General features: G+C 39.2%; 1 protein-coding gene across 3 annotated transcripts in view; it reads right to left on the bottom strand.

Annotated features, from left to right (window-relative positions):
• Window positions 1-17,387, bottom strand: part of AIFM1 (apoptosis inducing factor mitochondria associated 1) — a 52,483-nt gene extending 35,096 nt beyond the window's left edge. For 2 of the 3 annotated variants that reach the window (XR_001853734.3, XM_017664729.3), the window contains exons 1-2: window positions 17,082-17,384; window positions 10,240-10,382 (exon numbers count right to left, since the gene is read on the bottom strand). Coding sequence is in view for 2 of the 3 variants with exons in the window: in XM_017664729.3 (XP_017520218.2) it covers window positions 10,240-10,382; window positions 17,082-17,187 (249 nt within the window). In the remaining variant the exon portion in view is untranslated. Of the gene's footprint in view, window positions 1-10,239; window positions 10,383-17,081 lie in introns of all 3 variants that reach the window. The other variant, XM_017664730.3, reaches the window with a different exon arrangement.
• Between the last annotated feature and the right edge of the window lie 3,168 nt (window positions 17,388-20,555).

Here is a 20,555-nt window from a genome sequence, read left to right as displayed (position 1 = left end):
ACCCTGTGCCTACCCCCACATGATACATGCTAACCGTTATGGCCCCTTTCTTTCTCCGACCTGCTTATCCCACCCTTCCCACACATCCCCCCCAGTTCCTTTCCCTTTGGTAACTGTTGATTTATTCTTGGATTCTGTGATTCTGCTGCTGTTTTGTTCCTTGTTTTTTCTTTGTTCTTATACTACACATATGAGTGAAATCATTTGGTACTTGCCTTTCTTTGCCTGGCTTATTTCACTGAGCATAATACCCTCTAGCTCCATCCATGTTGTTGCAAATGGTAGGATTTGTTCTCTTCTTATGGCTGAATGATACTCCATTGTGTATATGTCCATTCATTCACTGATGGACACTCAGGTTGCTTCCATTTCTTGGCTATTGTAAATAGTGCTGCGATAAACATAGGGGTGCATCTGTCTTTTTCAAACTGGGCTGCTGTATTCTTAGGGTAAATTCCTAGGAGTGGAATGCCTGGGTCAAATGGTATTTCTATTTTGAGCTTTTTGAGGAACCTCCATACTGCTTTCCACAATGGTGGAACTAATTTACATTCCCACCAGCAGTGTAGGAGGGTTCCCCTTTCTCCACAACCTCAGCAACATTTGTTGTTGTTTGTCTTTTGGATGGTAGCCATCCTTACTGGTGTGAGGTGATATCTCATTGTGGTTTTCATTTGCATTTCTCTGATGACCAGCGATGTGGAGCATCTTTTCATGTGTCTATTGGCTATCTGAATTTCTTTGGAGAACTGTCTCTTCAGCTTCTCTGCCCATTTTTTAATTGGATTATTTGCTTTTTGCTTGTTGAGGTGCATGAGCACTTTATATATTTTGGATGTCAACCCTTTATCGGATCTGTCATTTATGAATATATTATCCCATACTGTAGGGTGCCTTTTTGTTCTATTAATGGTGTCCTTTGCTGTACAGAAGCTTTTCAGCTCGATATAGTCCCACTTCTTCATTTTTGCTTTTGTTTCCCTTGCCTGGCGAGATATGTTCATGAAGAAGTCGCTCATGTTTATGTCCAAGAGATTTTTGCCCATGTTTTTTTCTAAGAGTTTTATGGTTTCATGACTTACATTCAGGTCTTTGATCCATTTCGAATTTACTTTTGTGTACGGGGTTACACAATGGTCCAGTTCCATTCTCTTACATGTAGCTGTCCAGTTTTGCGAACACCAGCTGTTGAAGAGGCTGTCATTTCCCCATTGTATGTCCGTGGCTCCTTTAGCATATATAAATTGACCATATATGTTTGGGTTAATGTCTGGAGTCTCTGTGCTGTTCTACTGGTCTGTGGGTCTGTTCTTCTGGCAATAACAAATTGTCTTGATTACTGTAGCTTTGTAGTAGAGCTTGAAGTTGAGGAGCAAGATCCCCCCCCCTTACCCTTCCTTCTCAGGATTGCTTTGGCTATTCGGGGTCTTTGGTGGTTCCATATGAACTTTTGAACTATTTGTTCCAGTTCATTAAAGAATGTTCTTGGTAATATGATAGGGATTGCGTTGACTCTGTAGATTGCTTTGGGTAGGATGGCCATTTTGACAATATTAATTCTTCCTAGCCAAGCGCATGGGATGAGTTTCCACTTGTTAGTGTCCTCTTTAATTTCTCTTAACAGTGTCTTGTAGTTTTCAGATTATAGGTATTTCAGTTCCTTGGTTATGTTTATTCCTAGGTGTTTTATTCTTTTAGATACAATTGTGAATGGAATTGTTTTCCTGATTTCTCTTTCTGTTAGCTCATTGTTAGTGTATAGGAAAGCCACAGAGTTCTGTGTATTAATTTTGTATCCTGAAAATTTATATCAGTTTTAGTAGTTTTGGAGTGGAGTCTTTAGGTTTTTTATGTACAATATCACATCATCTGCAAATAGTGACAGTTTGACTTCTTCTTTACCAATTTGGATTCCTTGTATTTATTTGTTTTGTCTAATTGCCGTGGCTAGGACCTCCAGTACTATGTTGAATAATAGTGGGGAGAGTGGGCATCCCTGTCTTGTTCCCGATCTTAAAGGAAATGCTTTCAGCTTCTCGCTGTTTAGTATGATGTTGGCTGTGGGTTTTTCACATATGGCCTTAATTATGTTGAGGTACTTGCCCTCTATACCCATTTTGTTTAGAGTTTTTTATCATGAATGGATGTTGAATTTTTTCGAATGTTTTTTCAGAGTCTATGGAGATGATCATGTGGTTTTTGTCTTTCTTTTTGTTGATGTGATGGATGATGTTGATGGATTTTCGAATGTTGTACCATCCTTGCATCCCTGAGATGAATCCCACTTGGTCATGGTGTATGATCCTCTTGATGTGTTTTGAATTCGGTTTGCTAATATTTTGTTGAGTATTTTTGCATCTACGTTCATCAGGGATATTGGTCTGTAATTTTCTTTTTTGGTGGGGTCTTTACCTGGTTTTGATATTAGGGTGATGCTGGCTTCATAGAATGGGTTTGGGAGTATTCCCTCCTCTTCTATTTTTTGGAAAACTTTAAGGAGAATGGTTATTATGTCTTCTCTGTAGGTCTGATAAAATTTCACGGTATATCCATCTGGCCTGGGGGTTTTGCTCTTGGGTAGTTTTTTGATTACCGCTTCAATTTCGTTGCTGGTAATTAGTCTGTTTAAATTTTCTGTTTCTTCCTTTGTCAGTCTTGAAGGTTCTATTTTTCCAGGAAGTTGTCCATTTCTTGTAGGTTTTGCAGCTTGTTAGCATATAGATTTTTGTAGTATTCTGTAATAATTTTTTGTATTTCTGTGGGGCCATAGTGATTTTTCCTTTCTCATTTCTGAGTCTATTGATGTGTGTAGATTCTCTTTTTCTCTTAATAAGTCTGTTAGGGGCTTATCTATTTTGTTTATTTTTTTGAAGACCCAGATCTTGGTTTCGGTCATTTTTTTCTTTTGTTTTAGTGTTCTAAATTTTACTTATTTCTTCTCTGATATTCATCATGTTCCTCCTTCTGCTGACTTTGGGCCTCATTTTCTTTTTCCTGTTTCAATAATTGTGACTTTAGACTATTCATTTGGGAATATTCTTCCTTATGTACATAGGCCCGGATTGTTATATACTTTCCTCTTAGAACTGGCTTCATTGTGTCCCACAGATGTTGGGGCTTTATGTTGTCAGTGTCATTAGTCTCTATATATTGCTTGATCTCTGTTTTAATTTCATCATCGATCTATTGATTATTTAGTAGCATGTTGTTAAGCCTCCATGTGTTTGTGAGCCTTTATGTTTTCCTTGTACAATTTATTTCTAGTTTTATACCTTTGTGGTCTGAGAAGTTGGTTGGTAGAATTTCAATCTTTTTTAATTTACTGAAGCTCTTTTTGTGGCCTAGTATGTGGTCTGTTCTGGAGAATGCTCCATGTGCACTTGAGAAGAACGTGTTTCCTGCTGCTTTGGAGTGTAGAGTTCTATAGATGTCTGTTAGGTCCATCTGTTGCTAGTGTGTTGTTCACTGCCTTTGTGCCCTTATTTATTTTCTGTCTGGTGGATCTGTCCTTTGGAGTGAGTGGTGTGTTGAAGGATCCTAGAATGAATGCATTGCATTCTATTTCCTCCTTTAATTCTGTTAGTATTTGTTTCATGTGTTGGTGCTCCTGTATTGGATGCATATATATTTATAATGGTTATATCCTCTTGTTGGATTGACCCCTTTATCATTATATAATGTCCTCTTTCTCTTGTGACTTCTTTATTTTGAAGTCTATTTTGTCTGATACTAGTACTGCAACACCTGCTTTTTTTCTCCCTATTGTTTGCATGAAATATCTTTCCATCCCTTGACTTTTAGTCTGTGTATGTCTTTGGGTTTGAGGTGAGTCTCTTGTAAGCAGCATGTAGATGGGTCTTGCTTTTTTATCCATTCTTTTACTCTGTGTCTTTTGATTAGTGCATTCACTCCATTTACACTTAGGGTGTTTATTGAAAGATAATGTACTTATTGCCATTGCAGGCTTTAGATTTGTGGTTACCAAAGGTTCAAGGTTAGCTTCTTTGCTATCTAACTGTCTAACTTAACTCGCTTATTAAGCTATTATAGGCACAGTCTGATGATTCTTTATTTCTCTCCCTTCTTATTCCTCCTCCTCCATTATTTATATGTTAGGTGTTTCATTCTGTTCTTTTGTGTTTCCTTTGGCTGCCTTTCTGGGTAGTTCATTTTACTTTTTGCCTTTAGTTAGTATTTGGTTGGTCTCTCTTCTTTGGTGTGATTTTATTTTCTCTGGTGACATCTAGACATCTATTTAGCCTTAGGAGTGCTTCCATATAGAGCATTCCCTCTGAAATTCCCTGTAGAGGTGGTTTGTGGGAGGCAAATTCCCTCAACTTTTGCCTGTCTGGGATTTGTTTAATCCCTTCTTCATATTTAAATGGTAATCATGCTGGATACAGTATTCTTGGTTCAAGGCCCTTCTGTTTCATTGTATTAAATATATCATGTCATTCTCTTCTGGCCTGTAAGGTTTCTGTTGAGAAGTCTAATGATAGCCTGATGGGTTTTCCTTTGTAGGTTACCTTTTTCCTCTCTCTAGCTGCCTTTAAAACTCTGTCCTTGTCCTTGATATTTGTCATTTTAATTATTATGTGTCTTGGTGTTGTCCTCTTTGGGTCTGTTCTGTTGGGAGTTCTGTGTGCTCCCATGATCTGAGCATCTATTTCCTCCCCTAGATTGGGGAAGTTTTCAGCAATTATGTCTTCAAAGGCACTTTCTATCCCTTTTTTTTCTCTCTCTTCTTCTGGTACCCCTATAATGCGAATATTGTTCCTTTGGGTTGGTCACACAGTTCTCTTAATATTCTTTCATTGCTGAAGACCCTTTTGTCTCTCTCTGCATCAGCTTCTCTGTGTTCCTGTTCTCTGATTTCTATTCCATTAACAGTCTCTTGCACGACATCCAGTCTGCTCTTACGTCCTTCCAGAGACTGTTTTATTTCTGTATTCTCCCTCCCAACTTTATTAACTCTTGGATATTTCTCTGCAGATCCATCAGCATGGTTATGACCTTTATTTTGAATTCTTTTTTGGGGAGATTGGTTAAATGTGTCTCTCCGGCCCTCTCTCGGGGGTTGTGTGGGTAATTTTGGACTGGACCAGATTCTTCTGCTTTTTCATGGTGATAGAGGTAGCTGTAGGCAGATAGCACATGTGTCAGCTGAGAAAACAAAGTCCTTTCCTCCTTGCACGTCACCTTGCCTTTCTCTGCTGCCTCTTGTGGGTTTCCCGCACTCCTGGAGCAGCCTCCGGATTAATCCCCTAAGCTGCTGTGGGCAGGGTTTCCATCAGGGTAGGGCAGAGCTGTGCGGAGAGTGGCAGGCATGCTGGGATGCTCTCTTGTGAGAGTGGCACCCCTGCCAGGTAGCTGCGTGCTGGCAGCGGCCTTTATGTCTGGCCTTGGTGGCTGTGTGCCGGGAGGAGATTCTGGGCGACTGCTGGGGGCAGGTTTGCTCTGGGCTGCTTGGCTGCCGCCTCCACGGGCTCACACGGGCCGCTCCCGGGCCCCTCGCTCAGCCGCCACTGTTGCCGGCTCATGTGCTATTGGGCCAGTGTGTTGGGGTCTGCGCCGGCCAGGGGAACAACTGGCTGACTGCTTATCACTGTGAGAGGCTTCACAGCTGCGCTGCCACCTAGGGGGTTTGGTCGCCTGGTGTTCCCCAGGATTCCCAGATGCTGGGCTGTGTGTGCCACAACGATTCCGTCCTGCTGTAAGGTCCCTGTCCGTTTAAGACTTTCTAAAAGCTTCTTTTGCCCCAGGGGAGCCAGTTGCAGGGACCCACTCGCAGATTTTGCCCTTCCGTTTCTCTAATATCCAGAACACCATGCACCATGTGTCCGCACTCCTGGGGTGGATTACTAGAGCTGGTTGTTTAGTAGTCCTGGGCTTTCACTCCCTCCCCGCTCCAACTCCTTTCTTCTCACCAGGGAGGTGGGATGGGTGGAGTGCTCGGGTGTCTGCCGGGCTGCGGCTTGTATCTTACCCCCTTGGTGTGATGCTGAGTTCTTGCAGATGTAGGTGTAGCCTGGCTCTTGTACTGTATCCACTGGTCTCTCTTTTAGGAATAGTTGTATTTGCTGTATTCTCAAAAATATGTTTTTGGGAGGAGATTTCTGCAGAACTACTCACGCCGCCATCTTGGCTCCTCCTCCCAAATAACATTAATTTTAGGAAAGTTTTTATCTTGGTATCAGATACTATACATGAGTTCAGTATTTACCCACACCTAAAAAAATATTTCTTTTAAGAAAGGGACTTTTACCTAAAAAGATGGCTTAAGCTGTTCAATATGAGTGAATAGAGAGAAAAACTGGGGTCATGCTCACATTAAAAGGGCTATCCAAAAATAGCCTAACCCCTCTCACACTTCCTAGTGGCTTTACACAAGGTGAAGAGCAGACTAAGAAACACCTTGAGGTTTAGTGTGGAAGGGACAAGAATGAGGTTTGTCATATATTTATACAGATATATTTCTATATTTTGCTTTTAAGTGAATGTTCTGATATGAAATTTATAGACATACTAAATAAAAATTTACCTTTCTGCCAGGGGTTTCTGTATTCCCAGTTTGCAGAGATTTCCAATTAGTGACATGAATACATGTCGGGTTAAGAAAAACTACAAATTTGTTAAAAATATTAGTGGAGACAACTTTTCTAAACATATGAATATGGTGGGATTTACTCAACTTAAAGGAATTTGAAAGGAAATAGTTCATTTTCTGAGTGAGGCAATGGGATCTTATCAGTTGAACAATGGCAAAGGGCCCAAATACTGTATCTCATTAAATATTCTAAAAGCCACTTTGGCTTTGCTCACTGACAATAAAAGGACTGAGATTAGGAATTCTGACTGTGATCCTAGAGAAAGCCACTCAGGAGGAATGCTCAAATCCATGCCAATATGTTCTTATTTGCCATCTAAGCTCAAGAAGTTCTGTTCAAATCAGTGCTTTTCAAAGTGAGGTTATGACCCATTAATGGGCTGTAAATTCAATTTAGTAGGTTATAACCAGCATTAAAAAATAGAGAAGAATAAAACTATTAAAGTATATCATATATAGTAAGTATTATTTTGAAATGTTCAGTTTTATGTATTTGTTTTTATATAATAGGTTACAAAATAAAATGTATTTCTTCCTGTGGATAGTGGTAAAAAATTTAAAAAGCGACTGGTTTAAATTATGACCCCAAAGAAACATTTCAGAAAAATATTCCTTGTTCTTAGTGCTGCTCCCTTATTTTTGGAGGGTGGAGGAGTGGAAAGGTAAAAAGCTCCCAACTCAGGAATCACTAAAGTAGTATTTATACTTGAATTAGGAACATTTCCTCATAGGAGGGAGAGAAAAGTTATCAAGGAACACTTATGTAGATTGAATGCTTGTGTTGCCCTCAAATTCATATGCTGAAGCCCTAACTTCCAATGTGATGGTATTTGGAGCTTAGACATTTAAGAGGTAATAAAGGTTAAATGAATTCATAAGGGCAGGGCCCTAACCCGAAAGGGCTAGTGCCTTTTTAAGAACTGGAAGAGAATCCAGAGCTTGCACACTCTCTCTTCCTCACATGGAGGACACAGGAGAAAGTGGCCATCTGCAAGCCACGCAGAGAGCTGTCACCAGAACTTGACCATGCTGGCACTGTGATCTTGGACTTACAGCATCCAGGCTGTGAGAAAACCAATTTCAGATGCTTAAGCCACCCAGACCATGGTATTTTGTTATGGCAGCCAGAGCAGACTAGTAAAAACACTGAACTACTTCTAGCCATATTTAATCAAATCTGAACTCTGATTTTAACAGTTCTGAGATGAAAACCAGTTTCAGAGGAAAAAAAATCTAAGCCACCTCAGATCACATTTTAAATGATTTAAAACCTAATACAAAATGATAAAGAATGATACAAAATAGTTCAGCAACAGTTGTGGGTAGACAAAAGCTTATCATTTAACCTGAAACCACTATAATGTAGTAGCTTTATTATTACCTGTGTTGGATAAACACAGAGGGCAATGAGGCATTTAATTGAATGGCTTGAGAGGAACTTGGGCTTTGTAGATACTCCTAAGGTGGGAGAAAGCAACAGTGACTGGTTCTGTCTTGTGGCCTGGCATCAAGAGGTCTGCCTGGCTAGCTATGTGGAAGCCACCCAACTCTGGTACAGCAACATAAACCAGAGGTTTAATAGGTTTAGATTGTTACAAACATATCAGATACAAACACTGTAAATCCATTTTTGCATGAATGAGGTAGAACTGATGGGAAAAGTTGAGAGAGCAAGGAAATGGAAAAGTTAAGGCTCAGAGGATGGTATCTGAATTATGAATGAGAGGTACTTAAGAAAGCAATCTACGTGAATGTGTTAGTTTACACCACTTCAGCCACTAGTTCAACCAAATTAGAGATTACAAAAGGGACACTGCCAAATGAATTTACTTTGAAATAGAGGCTGGGAGTGGGTGGGGAGACTATTGCAATTTCTGTGGCTTTTTGGACTTCCTCAGAAGCATTCAATAAAATGCCTTTTCATAATAAAAGAAGTTGTTTCCCACAAAACACAAAAATTCCATTTTACCTAAAACGATTCAAAATGGATGGTGTTCAAGTTATCTTTACTTGCGTACATAACGTTTACTCTTTGAGACTGCTCTGTTAGGTATGCAGCACTAAAGCACAATATGATTTAGCATCTTAAAAAAGACTTAGGAGATTGACAAAAGTTTCCAAGAAAGGGTTGATGATGGGGATTTATAATAATCACTAAAGGTATGCCTTTTGCTGTATCAGGTAGGACTTCAGCAGTTTGAAAAATGAGATTTGAGGATTCCCTAGTGACTGACAATGTCCCTTTAATAAATACCTAGAAAGCACATGCTGTGAAATTTCATTCTAATGGGTCAAGTTTCATTAGTGCCATGGTCTCACCCACCCTAACCCAAAGTATATTTTAGTGTAAGCATCTTACATAATAAACTCCTGCCCCAGTGACTGCTACTCCTGCAATTAAGAAGTATACTAGGCTGCTGCCATCTTTCCCAGAAGCACCTGTAGACACTAGTGATCTAGAAGGGGATCCTAGGTGATGACACTGCACAACGGTAGGTAAAGATAAGGCCAAGAAAGAAACAAAAGGAAATAGAAAAGCACTAAGCATTAATGAAGAAACATTCAACAAAAAGGCAGGGAAGCATTTTCGGTTACCCTGTGCTAAAAAGGAGAGAAGTGCTGCTCCAGGTTGGAGGAAAATGTCTGTTTCTTTAGTCTATTATCAGACAGAGCTCACTTATTCCTTATTCCAATCTGACTCACAACTGGCAAAAACCATCTACTTTTTGGGGTGCATTTGGGAGTCATGTTAAGAAATGCAATCTATTTTCATGTTCCTTTTTTAAACCTAAGTGATCAAGGAACAAAGATAAGTTCACTGTCTTAGCAATGTAGAAAGGACTAAAACTGTAAAAGTGTCCAACCATTTGCCCTCAGTAAGTCAAAGTTGCCTTCAATCAAGTGTGTTACTAGGTGTTATCTAAGTTGTTTCACTCAACCTTACATGGTCCAACTTTAGACCGATCTGCTTAGTCATAGTAAACCCTGCTAAGTTAAAAAAAAAGCCTACAGAATAAATCCTCTGTGACCAACTAAGCTGACCAAAGTTCATTTAAGGAGATATAATTGTGTTAATACTACCTAGCATTTAAAACCATATTTCTCACCTTAAACAAACTCCATTCTAAAATTGGAGATACTAGGCCTACTTCCATAATTTAGTCTTTGGGTGAGATTCAAGGATGCTTAATATTTTGTATTGAAGGCTGTTGCTTTAAGGTCTATCCCAAGCTAAGGAAAAATACTTGACAAATGGGTCAAAATAAAATATTGTGCTAAGGAGCTGCAATGAGTATTAACCTTATTCACAGTTTAGTTACATGTCACATCCAAGAGAAAAGGTACAATTTTGTACATTAGTCAAATCTAAGAAAACATAGTGGCTTTCAAGTAAAGAGTAAAAAGACAAGTGAAAAGAGCAAAAATATTCAACATACGAGATTACATTTCAGTCATTCCCAAATTACGTCTCATAGGATGTTAGATAGTAGGCACTTTAAAGACAGCTTTTTGGAAATTTTTCCAAAAAGAGAAAGGAGAATTAGTTGCAAAAGTTTTAAAGCAGAGTAGTATTGAGTCGATTAGTGGGAGCTGTTTCGCAACTTCTTTACACAAGCTGCTTTTCTACTTACATATGCACCAGCTCCTATTGTTGATAAGCCCACAATAAGGACTAAGACAGAATTATCGATTTTGCCCCCTGATGCACCAGAGCTAGCCAGTTGTCTTGTCATCTGGAGTTCTAGAGGAATATGCCATCGCTGGAATAAGTTGCCTAAGGAACACAATTTATTAAGACACACACACACACACACAAAATAAATAAAAGTTAATACATATTTATGACTAAAGGTCAATGCATTGTACCAGTAAAGACTTACTGCCCACTGGGCCGTGTGATGATCACTGTTAAATGACCAAGAAAAAAGTCATAAAAACTATACACACAATACTACAGACACCAGAATGTACATTAAGTTGTTAAGAGTTTTTAAGAGTACAATTTAATGCTGCCTAGGGAGAAAATTTACAGCTTCCAGAAAAGATAATGAAAAATATACGGGTAGTTCAACAACTCCTTCTCTCTTCATATCTTAACCATGAATGAAGTAAACATGGAGAGATGACTAAACAGGTAGATATAAAAAGCTAAGTACAGGCTACCTGGGACGTTATAACCACCACTTAAGGAATAATCTAAATGGCTGGCTCATGCACAAAATAATAAAACCTTGCAATACAATTTAACCAGTACACAGTTTTGTCTTTCATGAAAGGTAATGTGCCCTGAAGGATGGAAATGTTAAAGCTCAGAAGAAATCAGGAAAAAAAAATCAAGTGAATTTATCTCCTCTAAAGAACTGTAAAATGTTGGATTATGAATTACTTTTTAGAATATTTTAAATAGCCAACTACTTGGTTCTTAGTCCTCCAAAACAATACGAAGATAATGTTCATGTAGAACTAACTGTACAGCTATTGAAAGGTCTGATGGCCGTAACAACTCTCACACACGGTAATCCAAGAGTTTCACAAATTTCTTTCTTCAGGAGGATGCTGGCATTTTCAGATGAAGGAAGGTCTCAGTACCTTCTCTCCTTTGTGTTGACTACTGACCAGGAGCAGGAAGTTGCAAACTTTTTCTGTGATAGGCCAGATAGTAAATATTCTCAGCTTTGCATGCCATGCAGTCTCTGCCGCAACTACTCAATTCTGCTGATGCTGTGCAAAGGCAGCCACAGGCCATGTATAAATGAATGGGCATGATTGTGCTCCAATAAAATTTTATTTATGGACACTGAAATGTGAATGTTAAATATTTTCATGTCATAAAATAGTTTATTTTTAAGTTTTCTCAGCTATTTAAAAAATGTAAGAACCAATCTTAGCTTGAGGGCCATACAAACACACAAGGGTTTGGCCTGTAGGCTATAATTTGCTGATCCTGATCTAGGGCAGTGGTTCTAAAACTTAGGCACTCGTAGGAATCCCCCAGAGGGTTTGTTAAACACAGATGGCCAGATCCACAGTCTGAGCTTCTGAGTCAGGAGATCTGGGATGGGACTCAAAAATATCTAACAAAGCTCCCAGGTGACACTGATGCTGCCAGTCTGTACTTTGAGAACCAACAGTCTAGAGGCAGGTGGAAATGTTCCAGGCCAGACCAGGCTTTAAAAGACAAACAGAATGGGCACTGGTAGTAGCATTATGTACTTGTAGAGATTAGATATAGGGAGTTTTTTCCCTTATAATTTCAGGGCACAGAAAGGTAAAAACACATCCAATACAGGTCTGCCGTCTCTTACCTGAAATCCTTGAGAACACGTGCATTCCAGAATTCAGGATTGTTTGGTCTTAAGTATATAGTGCATATACCATATAGCAAATAACACCCAGCACAGTAAGGGGCAGCAACCCAGTCACATACATTAATATTTTTTGACCAATCACACTGAGTGGGATGAACAAAAGATTATATAAGCAGCTTCTCTCCAGTTCAGGTCAGGTTTTACTGCAAATGAGTTACAAAAACTTGATTTTTACTCCTATTCTGATTTCTGAATTATATATAAGAGACTATGGACCTATGTTCTTTGAACTGGAAATGTATTTTTCATTACTATATTTAGTTTTCCTCTGCTTTAGAATCCTTCATTACCACACAAAATAAAATGGTTCATATTTGGAAATAACAAACCATGAAAATAAAAATGTGCAAGGGTGCAGAAGCTTCTCAATCTGGGCAATCTTGATTTTTAGGAGTCCCTAAAAATAATGATGCATTAGAAACTGACAACTCTCAGAGCTCAGAAAATTAAACTGGGGAGAAAAAGTTCTACATAGTTTAGCTCAACAAATTTAGTTTTCTCCCCCACCTTCACCCCAACTTTGTTTACTGAAAATATGTTTTTAAAAAAATTCTATTTATCCATCTAGAAGATCCAAAATCCAGATAACATAGCTTTGCTTTAATACAATACTAATGTGTTTATTCTGGTTTTGCTTGCTTTTCACAAACGGATAAAACAAAGAGTGTAGATTTGGAAAAGTTCAGCAGTTTTTGTCTCAATCTGCCAAAAATAAAGATATTTAAAAGTAAATTGATCATTAAGAAAGTAAATTTGATTACCAGGGTTGCGGTAGGTGTGGGGGTGGGGAGGGGAAGGGGGATAAAGGGCACAATAATTTGCAGTCACAATATAAGTTGGCCATGGGGATGGTAGTATAGTATGGAGAACATAGTAATTCTCTTACATCTTTCTACATTGATAAGATAGAAACCTCACTAGAGGGGGTGAGGATTTAATAATATGGGTAACAGTTGAACAACTATATTGTACATTTGAAACTAACATAAGATTGTATATCAATACTTTGATAAAAAAGTAATACACTGTTATCATTAACAAACCAAATTTTTACATACCTATAAAACGACTTTAATTTTGTAAAAGGTGATAAGTATTCTATGGATGTTTATATTACGCCCCCTCCCCGAATTTTCTTCTTTACATAAAATTATTCCCATGCCTCTTCTCCATCCCCATGGCTTCAAAATTTTAGGAAATCTTACATGACTCAAACATGCCTTTTCACTTGTCTTACAAACAAGAGAAAGCCAACTTCCTCTTTCTCATTATTGTATCAGTCTACCTGTTGTAGATTTTCTGCAGTCAGACCACACATAAAGAGGTAGTGCTTTCTTCCTCACACTTAGGATTCAATTCTTTTTTAAAAAATTTGATATGTTTACATATTACAATGATTGCCTATGTAGTAATATCTAGCACCTCTATCATGGTACATAATTACAATTTCTTTTTATTGTCTGGAAAAATTAAGACCAAGTCTCTTAGCAATCTAATGATTGTAATGAAATCTGTATTCACTATTCTGTGCAAGGACTTAATTCTTGAATTGTTACACAGAGCAACAGTGCCTAACACATAGCAGATGTTTGCCTCAATAAATATTTGTTGAATTAATGAAGGAAGGAAACAGAAATTCTTCCCAATTCTGATAAAGAGTGAACATTTTAAGGAATTCTTTGCAGAGCAGTTTTAACCAGATGTATTGCAGGTTGCTTAATAATACATTAGTAACTGTGAATACTACAGATTAGCATTAGAATAGTACCTAAATCAGCAAGTTCATTTCTGTAGATTTCGTAATTTGTTTTTCCATACACCCAGGAGGCCTTTTCCAGAAATACATCCACACAACTGAGGCACCTAGTTAATCTCCACTGGTTAAAAGGTCTATATACTCTTGCATCTTCTTTTCTGAATGTCAAACTGATTTTTCTGTCATGGATAAAGCACAAGACAGAACAAGCCTACATGATCTGTCCACTGTAGCTAGGCACTTTTTAAAAAGGAATACAACAACTATTTACCTTTATCAGCCTCTTTTTTTTAAGCATCAACCCTTCCTGGAATTTTAGGAGGATCAGAATAGTAATAACTATAGTACAGCATGAACCACTCTGAAGAAAAGCACCAGAGGAAAAATTTAGATGACAAAAAAAGAAATCTAACTCTGTTCTGCAAAGTTGTCTTTCCTAGTACTAGGATTCAGTCATTGAGAATTTACCATGCCAGAGACTGTACAAAATGCTGCTGACACAAAAGTAAACAGGACACAATCCCTGTCGTCATGTACTATATAGTTTAGGAGGGGAGAATAGCTGATACCGTTCAATTAGAAAATGGGCCTGATATACATTACAAGGGGCTCAAGGTTGCTCAATCTGGCTTTTAATCTTTAGGTCAGTGGAACACAAAGGGCCATTATTCATTCAAAAAGGTATTTCTAAAACTTGCCTGCTCATATGAATTATGTAAAGGGTAAAACATAAATGCTAAAATAAAATTGCCAGGGATCTCTCCTGAAGATTGTCATTTAGTAGGTCTGTGGTGGACCCATCACTCGATTTAGGATCAGGCAACTTTGGACACCATGATCTAGAAGAAAGCTACAATATGCAGCAATTCCTTTAAACATTACGGAATGTCTAGAAAATATAACATATTAACTGGTGCAGAAAAGGCTGACTTGCCAAAGGTTTTCTTCTGGAAGCTCTGTCTGAGTGGAAAGAGTGTGGAAAGGCTCATTTTCTAGGCTTCAAAAAAAAAGTGTCATTTGGCACTGCCCAGGAAGTCTGGATCCTTGCCACAAGGAGTCCACTTTCCTTTTTAAGAAGGTGAGGATTCTGAATAGAGAAAAACGTTAAAAAAATCTGACCCTTAGGTCAGGGGTTGGTGATTAGTTTGATCACATGGGCAGCACAATGTTTGGTGACCAATCAAATACTACAGAACAGAAAATATTACCTAGTCTATCTGCTCCTCACTGCTGAATGCAGACATAAAGCGGTGACTGTTAATTACCTTCAATCACTTCTGGAAGAGGCAGAGCACCCAAATAAAGTAAATACAAATCATAGGAATTATAGTTTTAAGGAAAAAGGCAATATAATGGAAATGAACCTGGCAAAGGTAACAGATGTGGATGAGATCATTTCAAGGTAGGTTTAAAGTTTGCTAATATCCTGGCAAAGAACTGGGGGACAGGAAGGGGTAAAAACAAGCAGGAAATGGCATAAAAACAAACAATGCATCTTTCCCATCTATGCAAAAACATATGGTGGATGCCACCAAGTGAAAAGAGATTAGAGTAAAGGCAATTAGTAATCAAGCCACAAAACAGGGTTAATCCCTAAAGCGACAGAATCCCTTTTTTTTTAAATCTTGTTAACCCACTCCCACCCATTTCTCAAGGCATATGACGTTACACTATGGAGCTTGGCCAAAAAACAAGAGTAAGTGTATACAAAGAGATGAATGGTTATGTCAAGATGTCAAAATACAGTCTACAACAGACGGCCTTCAAATAAAGCCTTAAAAAATTTTTGAGTCTGTATTTTTCAGTACTAATAATGGCCTAATAAATTAATTTAATTTTTCAAATTTATATTTAATTGATTAGAACTTCTGGTCAGACTTTAGAATGCTAGTAAAAGTTGTGAATTTTGAGCAACGTAAGTACACAAAGTTTGAAAGGCTAGTGTGGATGAAAATCTTCAGCTTACCTAAGTTTCTGTGTAAATTTCTGTGCAACTTGCACAGAGTATCATTATTTCAATGCACAAAACCCATACAGATGACATCAGAGACGGGGTATTAGTTTAAAATCAAAGGCAGAGGGTTTTCAATTCTAAGAGTAGTATGTCTTAGGACATACCTCAGAAACACTCATTGGAAACATCTTCTTGAGACATAGCGACTGGAAAAACTGTTCAAATGAACAACTGCCAAGACTCTAACAATCTAAGGGACATATTTTCCACTTTTTATTTTAAAGCACCCAGAAGGTGGTTCCACATTGGAAAGGCCTCAAGGATAATTTCTAATACTGCAAATGTGAATACCCCAGGGCAGTCATTCCAAGATTGATTTAAAAAACAAAGAAACAAATAAAAAAATCAAACAGCACTTCCTACAGGTAGATAATTAAATAACCCCATGAAGTTATGCAGGTTGAAAATGAGGAGGCTCAAAACATGCTCAGATAAATTCATGGATATCTGATGCACAGTGGGCTAAAGGGATCCCACGTTCGTTCGTAACCTTTTGAGGTCAAACTTTGGGGAGCCGTGTGGAGTTATGGCAAGGGAGATTAGGGGCCTAAAGACTGGCAACCTATCCTTTGCTCTACCAATTAATCAGGTAGGTGACCTTGGGCAAGTAATTTCACCTCTCTGTGCTGCATTTATTATCTACAAAATAAGTGGGTTGAATTTTACAACAAAAATCCCTTCCAGTTTTAAAATTTGGAGAAACAACTTCATGGAGGGCAAATACAATGTATTCTGCAAACCGTTTCTTTGAAGAATTAAAGATCCCCACGAATTACAGTGGCCAGTCATCTCAAATTAATTCTGGACCAGTTCTTCTGGTGCCTGGCACATAACTGACCGACTCTTTATTTGCACTGCACTATTTCTGCTTCACATTGGCACTCAAATCTATGGATCTTATCTGGGGTATGGAAGGTAGGGCAGGTAATATCCTCATTTACAGAAAGAAAAGGCATAGAGCTTAAATGTTCTGTTTAAAGTCTCACGATTGGTAAATGACAAAGTCTGGTTGACCTCATTGCTCTAAAAAGGTGGACTGCGGGTGGGGGTTGACATTAGACAATCCGAAACAGCCAGCTGTTATGTTATCCCTGAACAGCAAGCCCTCCCCGGAAAAGGCCTTAAGCCAACTACTGGGTTCAATTCCCTTGAAGGTCAGGTCGGCATGGCTTATGAAACTCATGGTTTGGATTCCGCCAATTCGGAATTTACGCGGCTGTGTGTGAAGTTTTTCCCGGAGTGAGGAGCAGGGGGGTGGGCTGTGAGGCACAGGGGGCCCATGGAACCTCGGCCCTTGGTCTTTAAGGTGGGGGTTGCCCGGGATGGGTAAGTCACCTGGGAGCCGGTTCCTCTGCCTCGGGCCTCGGACGCACACTGTCCGCACCAAGGGCGCCAGCTTCTGCCACAAAGCACCCGCTGCCAGGCCTCCACACCGGAACATCTTGGCAACCGCTACTCTGGGCCTCCTCCTCCTTTCCTTTCTTCTTACGCACAGATCGACAGGTCAAAACCGTGGGCCCTGGCCAGTGCGCGCCCCCCGCCCCTCCGCTAGCTCTCTTCACACGCACTGCACGCAAGCTCCTCCTCTCAGCTCCGGGTGGACATTGGACAGTTAAGCCGGCCTGCTAGGGTCGGGGAAGGGGAAGCGCGGCTGGAGGCCTACTGCGCAGGCGCAGTACTCAATGCCGCTTTGCGATTGGGCCGCACCGGAGATTTGCGCATGCACCTAGCTGCCCCCACGCTTGGAAAAGCCCTGACCGGAGCGGCTGCCCAGTTTCCGCGGGATGGTGGCAGTGGCGGGACGGAGTGGTGGACTCAGGGTGTTTGGACAGCTGTCCAAGGAAGCATCCGTGGGGCGACTTTGCCTGGCGGTTGTGGCTAGTGCTGCCTATGGGTCGGTGGCGGGAACTAATAACAGCACCTCACAAAGCGTGGCCCCAGCACCGCTTTTTTTGTTGTTTTAGGCCACCGCTAGGAACTAAGCCTTCGGATGCTCTGACTGTTGTCTACTTCCAGTCTTTCTATAGGTCCGAACCGTGGCACCTGTTTTCCCAGATTCGGAGTAGCTTCCGTCTTTTACTACTTGGCTGGCAGTTTCCCACCCAACCCCTGTTTCCGGGACAAGTAGTCATTACGCACTTCTTTTCCCGCTTCGCTTTTATAGGGTGCAATTCTGCGCCTTAGATGCTGCCAGGTGCCGCAGATAGTCCCCTGCTTATTATGGCTTCCGTGCTTGAGAGCAGGATGGTGGCAAAAAGAGTTCGTGCTTTGCAAACTTTCTATGAGAAATTCTAAACAGGAATTTCAGAGGTGGAGGAATAGGGAGAGGAGCAGAGTGTAAATAGGTGTTTCGACTCTACATGTAAAATGTAAGCTAAATTGGAAAGAAAGTTTTGGCTGTATGCAAAACATAACATACTCCTTTTTCAAAGTTTTGGGTTATATATTCATTTAACAAGTATATTGAGCATTTGCCACTTGGCCTGTACTATGAAGGGGGCTCTGGAGGAATATAAAAGGTATAGGAAGTGATAACTGTCTAGTTGAGGAGATGACAATACCCTGGTCATTTAAATAATAATAGCTGATACAGTGCAGCAGCAGGAGAAAAGAGTATAGGATGGAATAGCTAAGGAAACTTAATGCAAGAGGTGTTACTTGAGCTGTGTCTTGAGGGATGAGTAGTAAAATTTAAATAGACAGTGGAGAAGGAGGAGTGATATTTTAGATGGGAATACATTGGGACCACAGGTAATATTTTTAGTGATTAAGCACCGTGGACTTGGCATCCAGTCTGCCCTAGGTTGAATTCTGGCTCTGCCCCTTGGACAAGTCACTTAACTGTGCCTCACTTACCTCATCTACCAATCTCACTGGGTTGTTATGAAGATTAACTGGGCTAATACTTGTAAAGTATCTTAGAGGAAGCTCTATGCTGTTTTAATTAAAAGGATTGGAGGTATAAAACAAACTCTAGCACACTTTCAGGGGACAATGGCAGAGAGTACATACTAGGAAGTAGGTATGACAGGCTACTATGGCGGGGCCAGATTTGAACTGGCAAAAGAGTTTGCCCTAATCGTGTAGGTGATGAAGTTATTATTTTTTCAGTGGAATAGGGCTACAGAATGAAATTACAAAGGCATTGTTTTAGGAAGTTTAACTCAAGAAGCAGTCTTTATCTGGTGAAAATGATTCAGTGTTCCCTTACTCATTAAGAATAATGTTCAAAAGTGCAGGCAGTGGGTGACTTTATTACCTAGGGCTGTTTTAGGGATACATATTGAAAGTAATTCTACAATAAGGTGAAAATTATTTATATTTATTTTATATTTTAAAGGCCTTACATTGATATTTATTGCTATTTCTAAAAACCTGTAATAAACATGGATTGACTAACTACAAAGTTAATCATATCTGTTGGTAAGAAGCTATGGAAAACTCAAAATCTTGATGACCAGGTACCTATAAAAACAACTGAATATATTTGAAAGAGAGTCATTTCATGATGCACAATTAACACAAAGAAAAGGCATTATACAGCACATTTATTTTTGCAATAGGTGCAATGAGGTACTTTTCTTGTCTTTTTAATTAAAAATCTTTTTTTGTGTGTGAAAGTAATAAATACACAATGAACTAACTCCAAAAAAATAAGTGGAAGTTCCCCAAAATCTCACCCCACAGAGGTAACAAATACTTTTTATTAGGGCATGGAGCCAATTTTGAGATACCACATTTATAGGAATCAATTTTCTACCTTACAAATGTAATTGAATGATCGGATTCAATGACAAGTTTTTGGAAGCATGCATCTAGATAATCTTATGTGGATGTAATATTTTTTATATCTCTCAAAGTTAGCATTAATTCTGGCTCTGAGTTGGTAAAGCTTATTTGCATTCTACCTACTGGATATGTCTAATTAAGTTACCACCCCTCCTGTAGATAAGGACCACTAGGAGCATTCGCTGCTAATACGGAAGAAAATGAGGCAGCAAACTATTACCTAGATATCAGCCAATCAAAAAAACAAAATATGTACATTGATGATTGCTATTCACACTGTACAATAATTGGTATTCATAATAATGACCTTGGATTAGCCAACTAAGATTAAATCCTTCCTGAGATGGTTTTAATGTTGAATAGTATAACCTAGGGTTTTAGAAATGAGTGACCCACATTTATGCTAAAAAATTTAGCTATAAATAAATATATCTGGTAACTCAACTAAAAAGCTTATTAACTAGAAGACCCAGTTTTCCTAGCCGTTTTGAGTAACTGGACTTGGCTGAACAGTCACATTCCTATTTGATTACAGATTTATCACTGATGCAGTGAATTGTCTTTCTCATAGTGGGAGTGGATTTAGTCACGTTTGTCTCTTCTGCAGCTCAGCCTCATGCACAAATAAGATGGAAGCTCACGTGTGCTGCTAGAATCCCTGGCTTTTACTAGAAATTAACTCATATGTCGGTGCTGTTGGCATATGTCACTATTACCTTAACCTATGAAATAAGTGTGTGTAGCGGGGTAAAGTCTAAAAGCAAACATAAAACGGGTATATTTTGTTACATGTAAGTTGTACCTCAGTAAAGTTGATTTCAAACAAATTTTGAACCTGCAAATCACTTTTGGGAGAGAGAATACTAGTCTTGCCTAAGATATTTGATGCTTAGTAAGCTTTGGGAGCTGCCCCCCTAATACCGTAAGAAAGTTCTGTTCATTTATCATCTTCCAAGCATAATCTAGGCTTCTGGCAAATTAGACCCAACCACTTTGTTCTACATTCAGTTGCAGAGGGGT

This window comes from Manis javanica, chromosome X (genome assembly GCF_040802235.1).
Source record: "Manis javanica isolate MJ-LG chromosome X, MJ_LKY, whole genome shotgun sequence".
NCBI lineage: Eukaryota > Metazoa > Chordata > Mammalia > Pholidota > Manidae > Manis > Manis javanica.
This window is presented reverse-complemented; position numbering and strand designations above follow the sequence as displayed.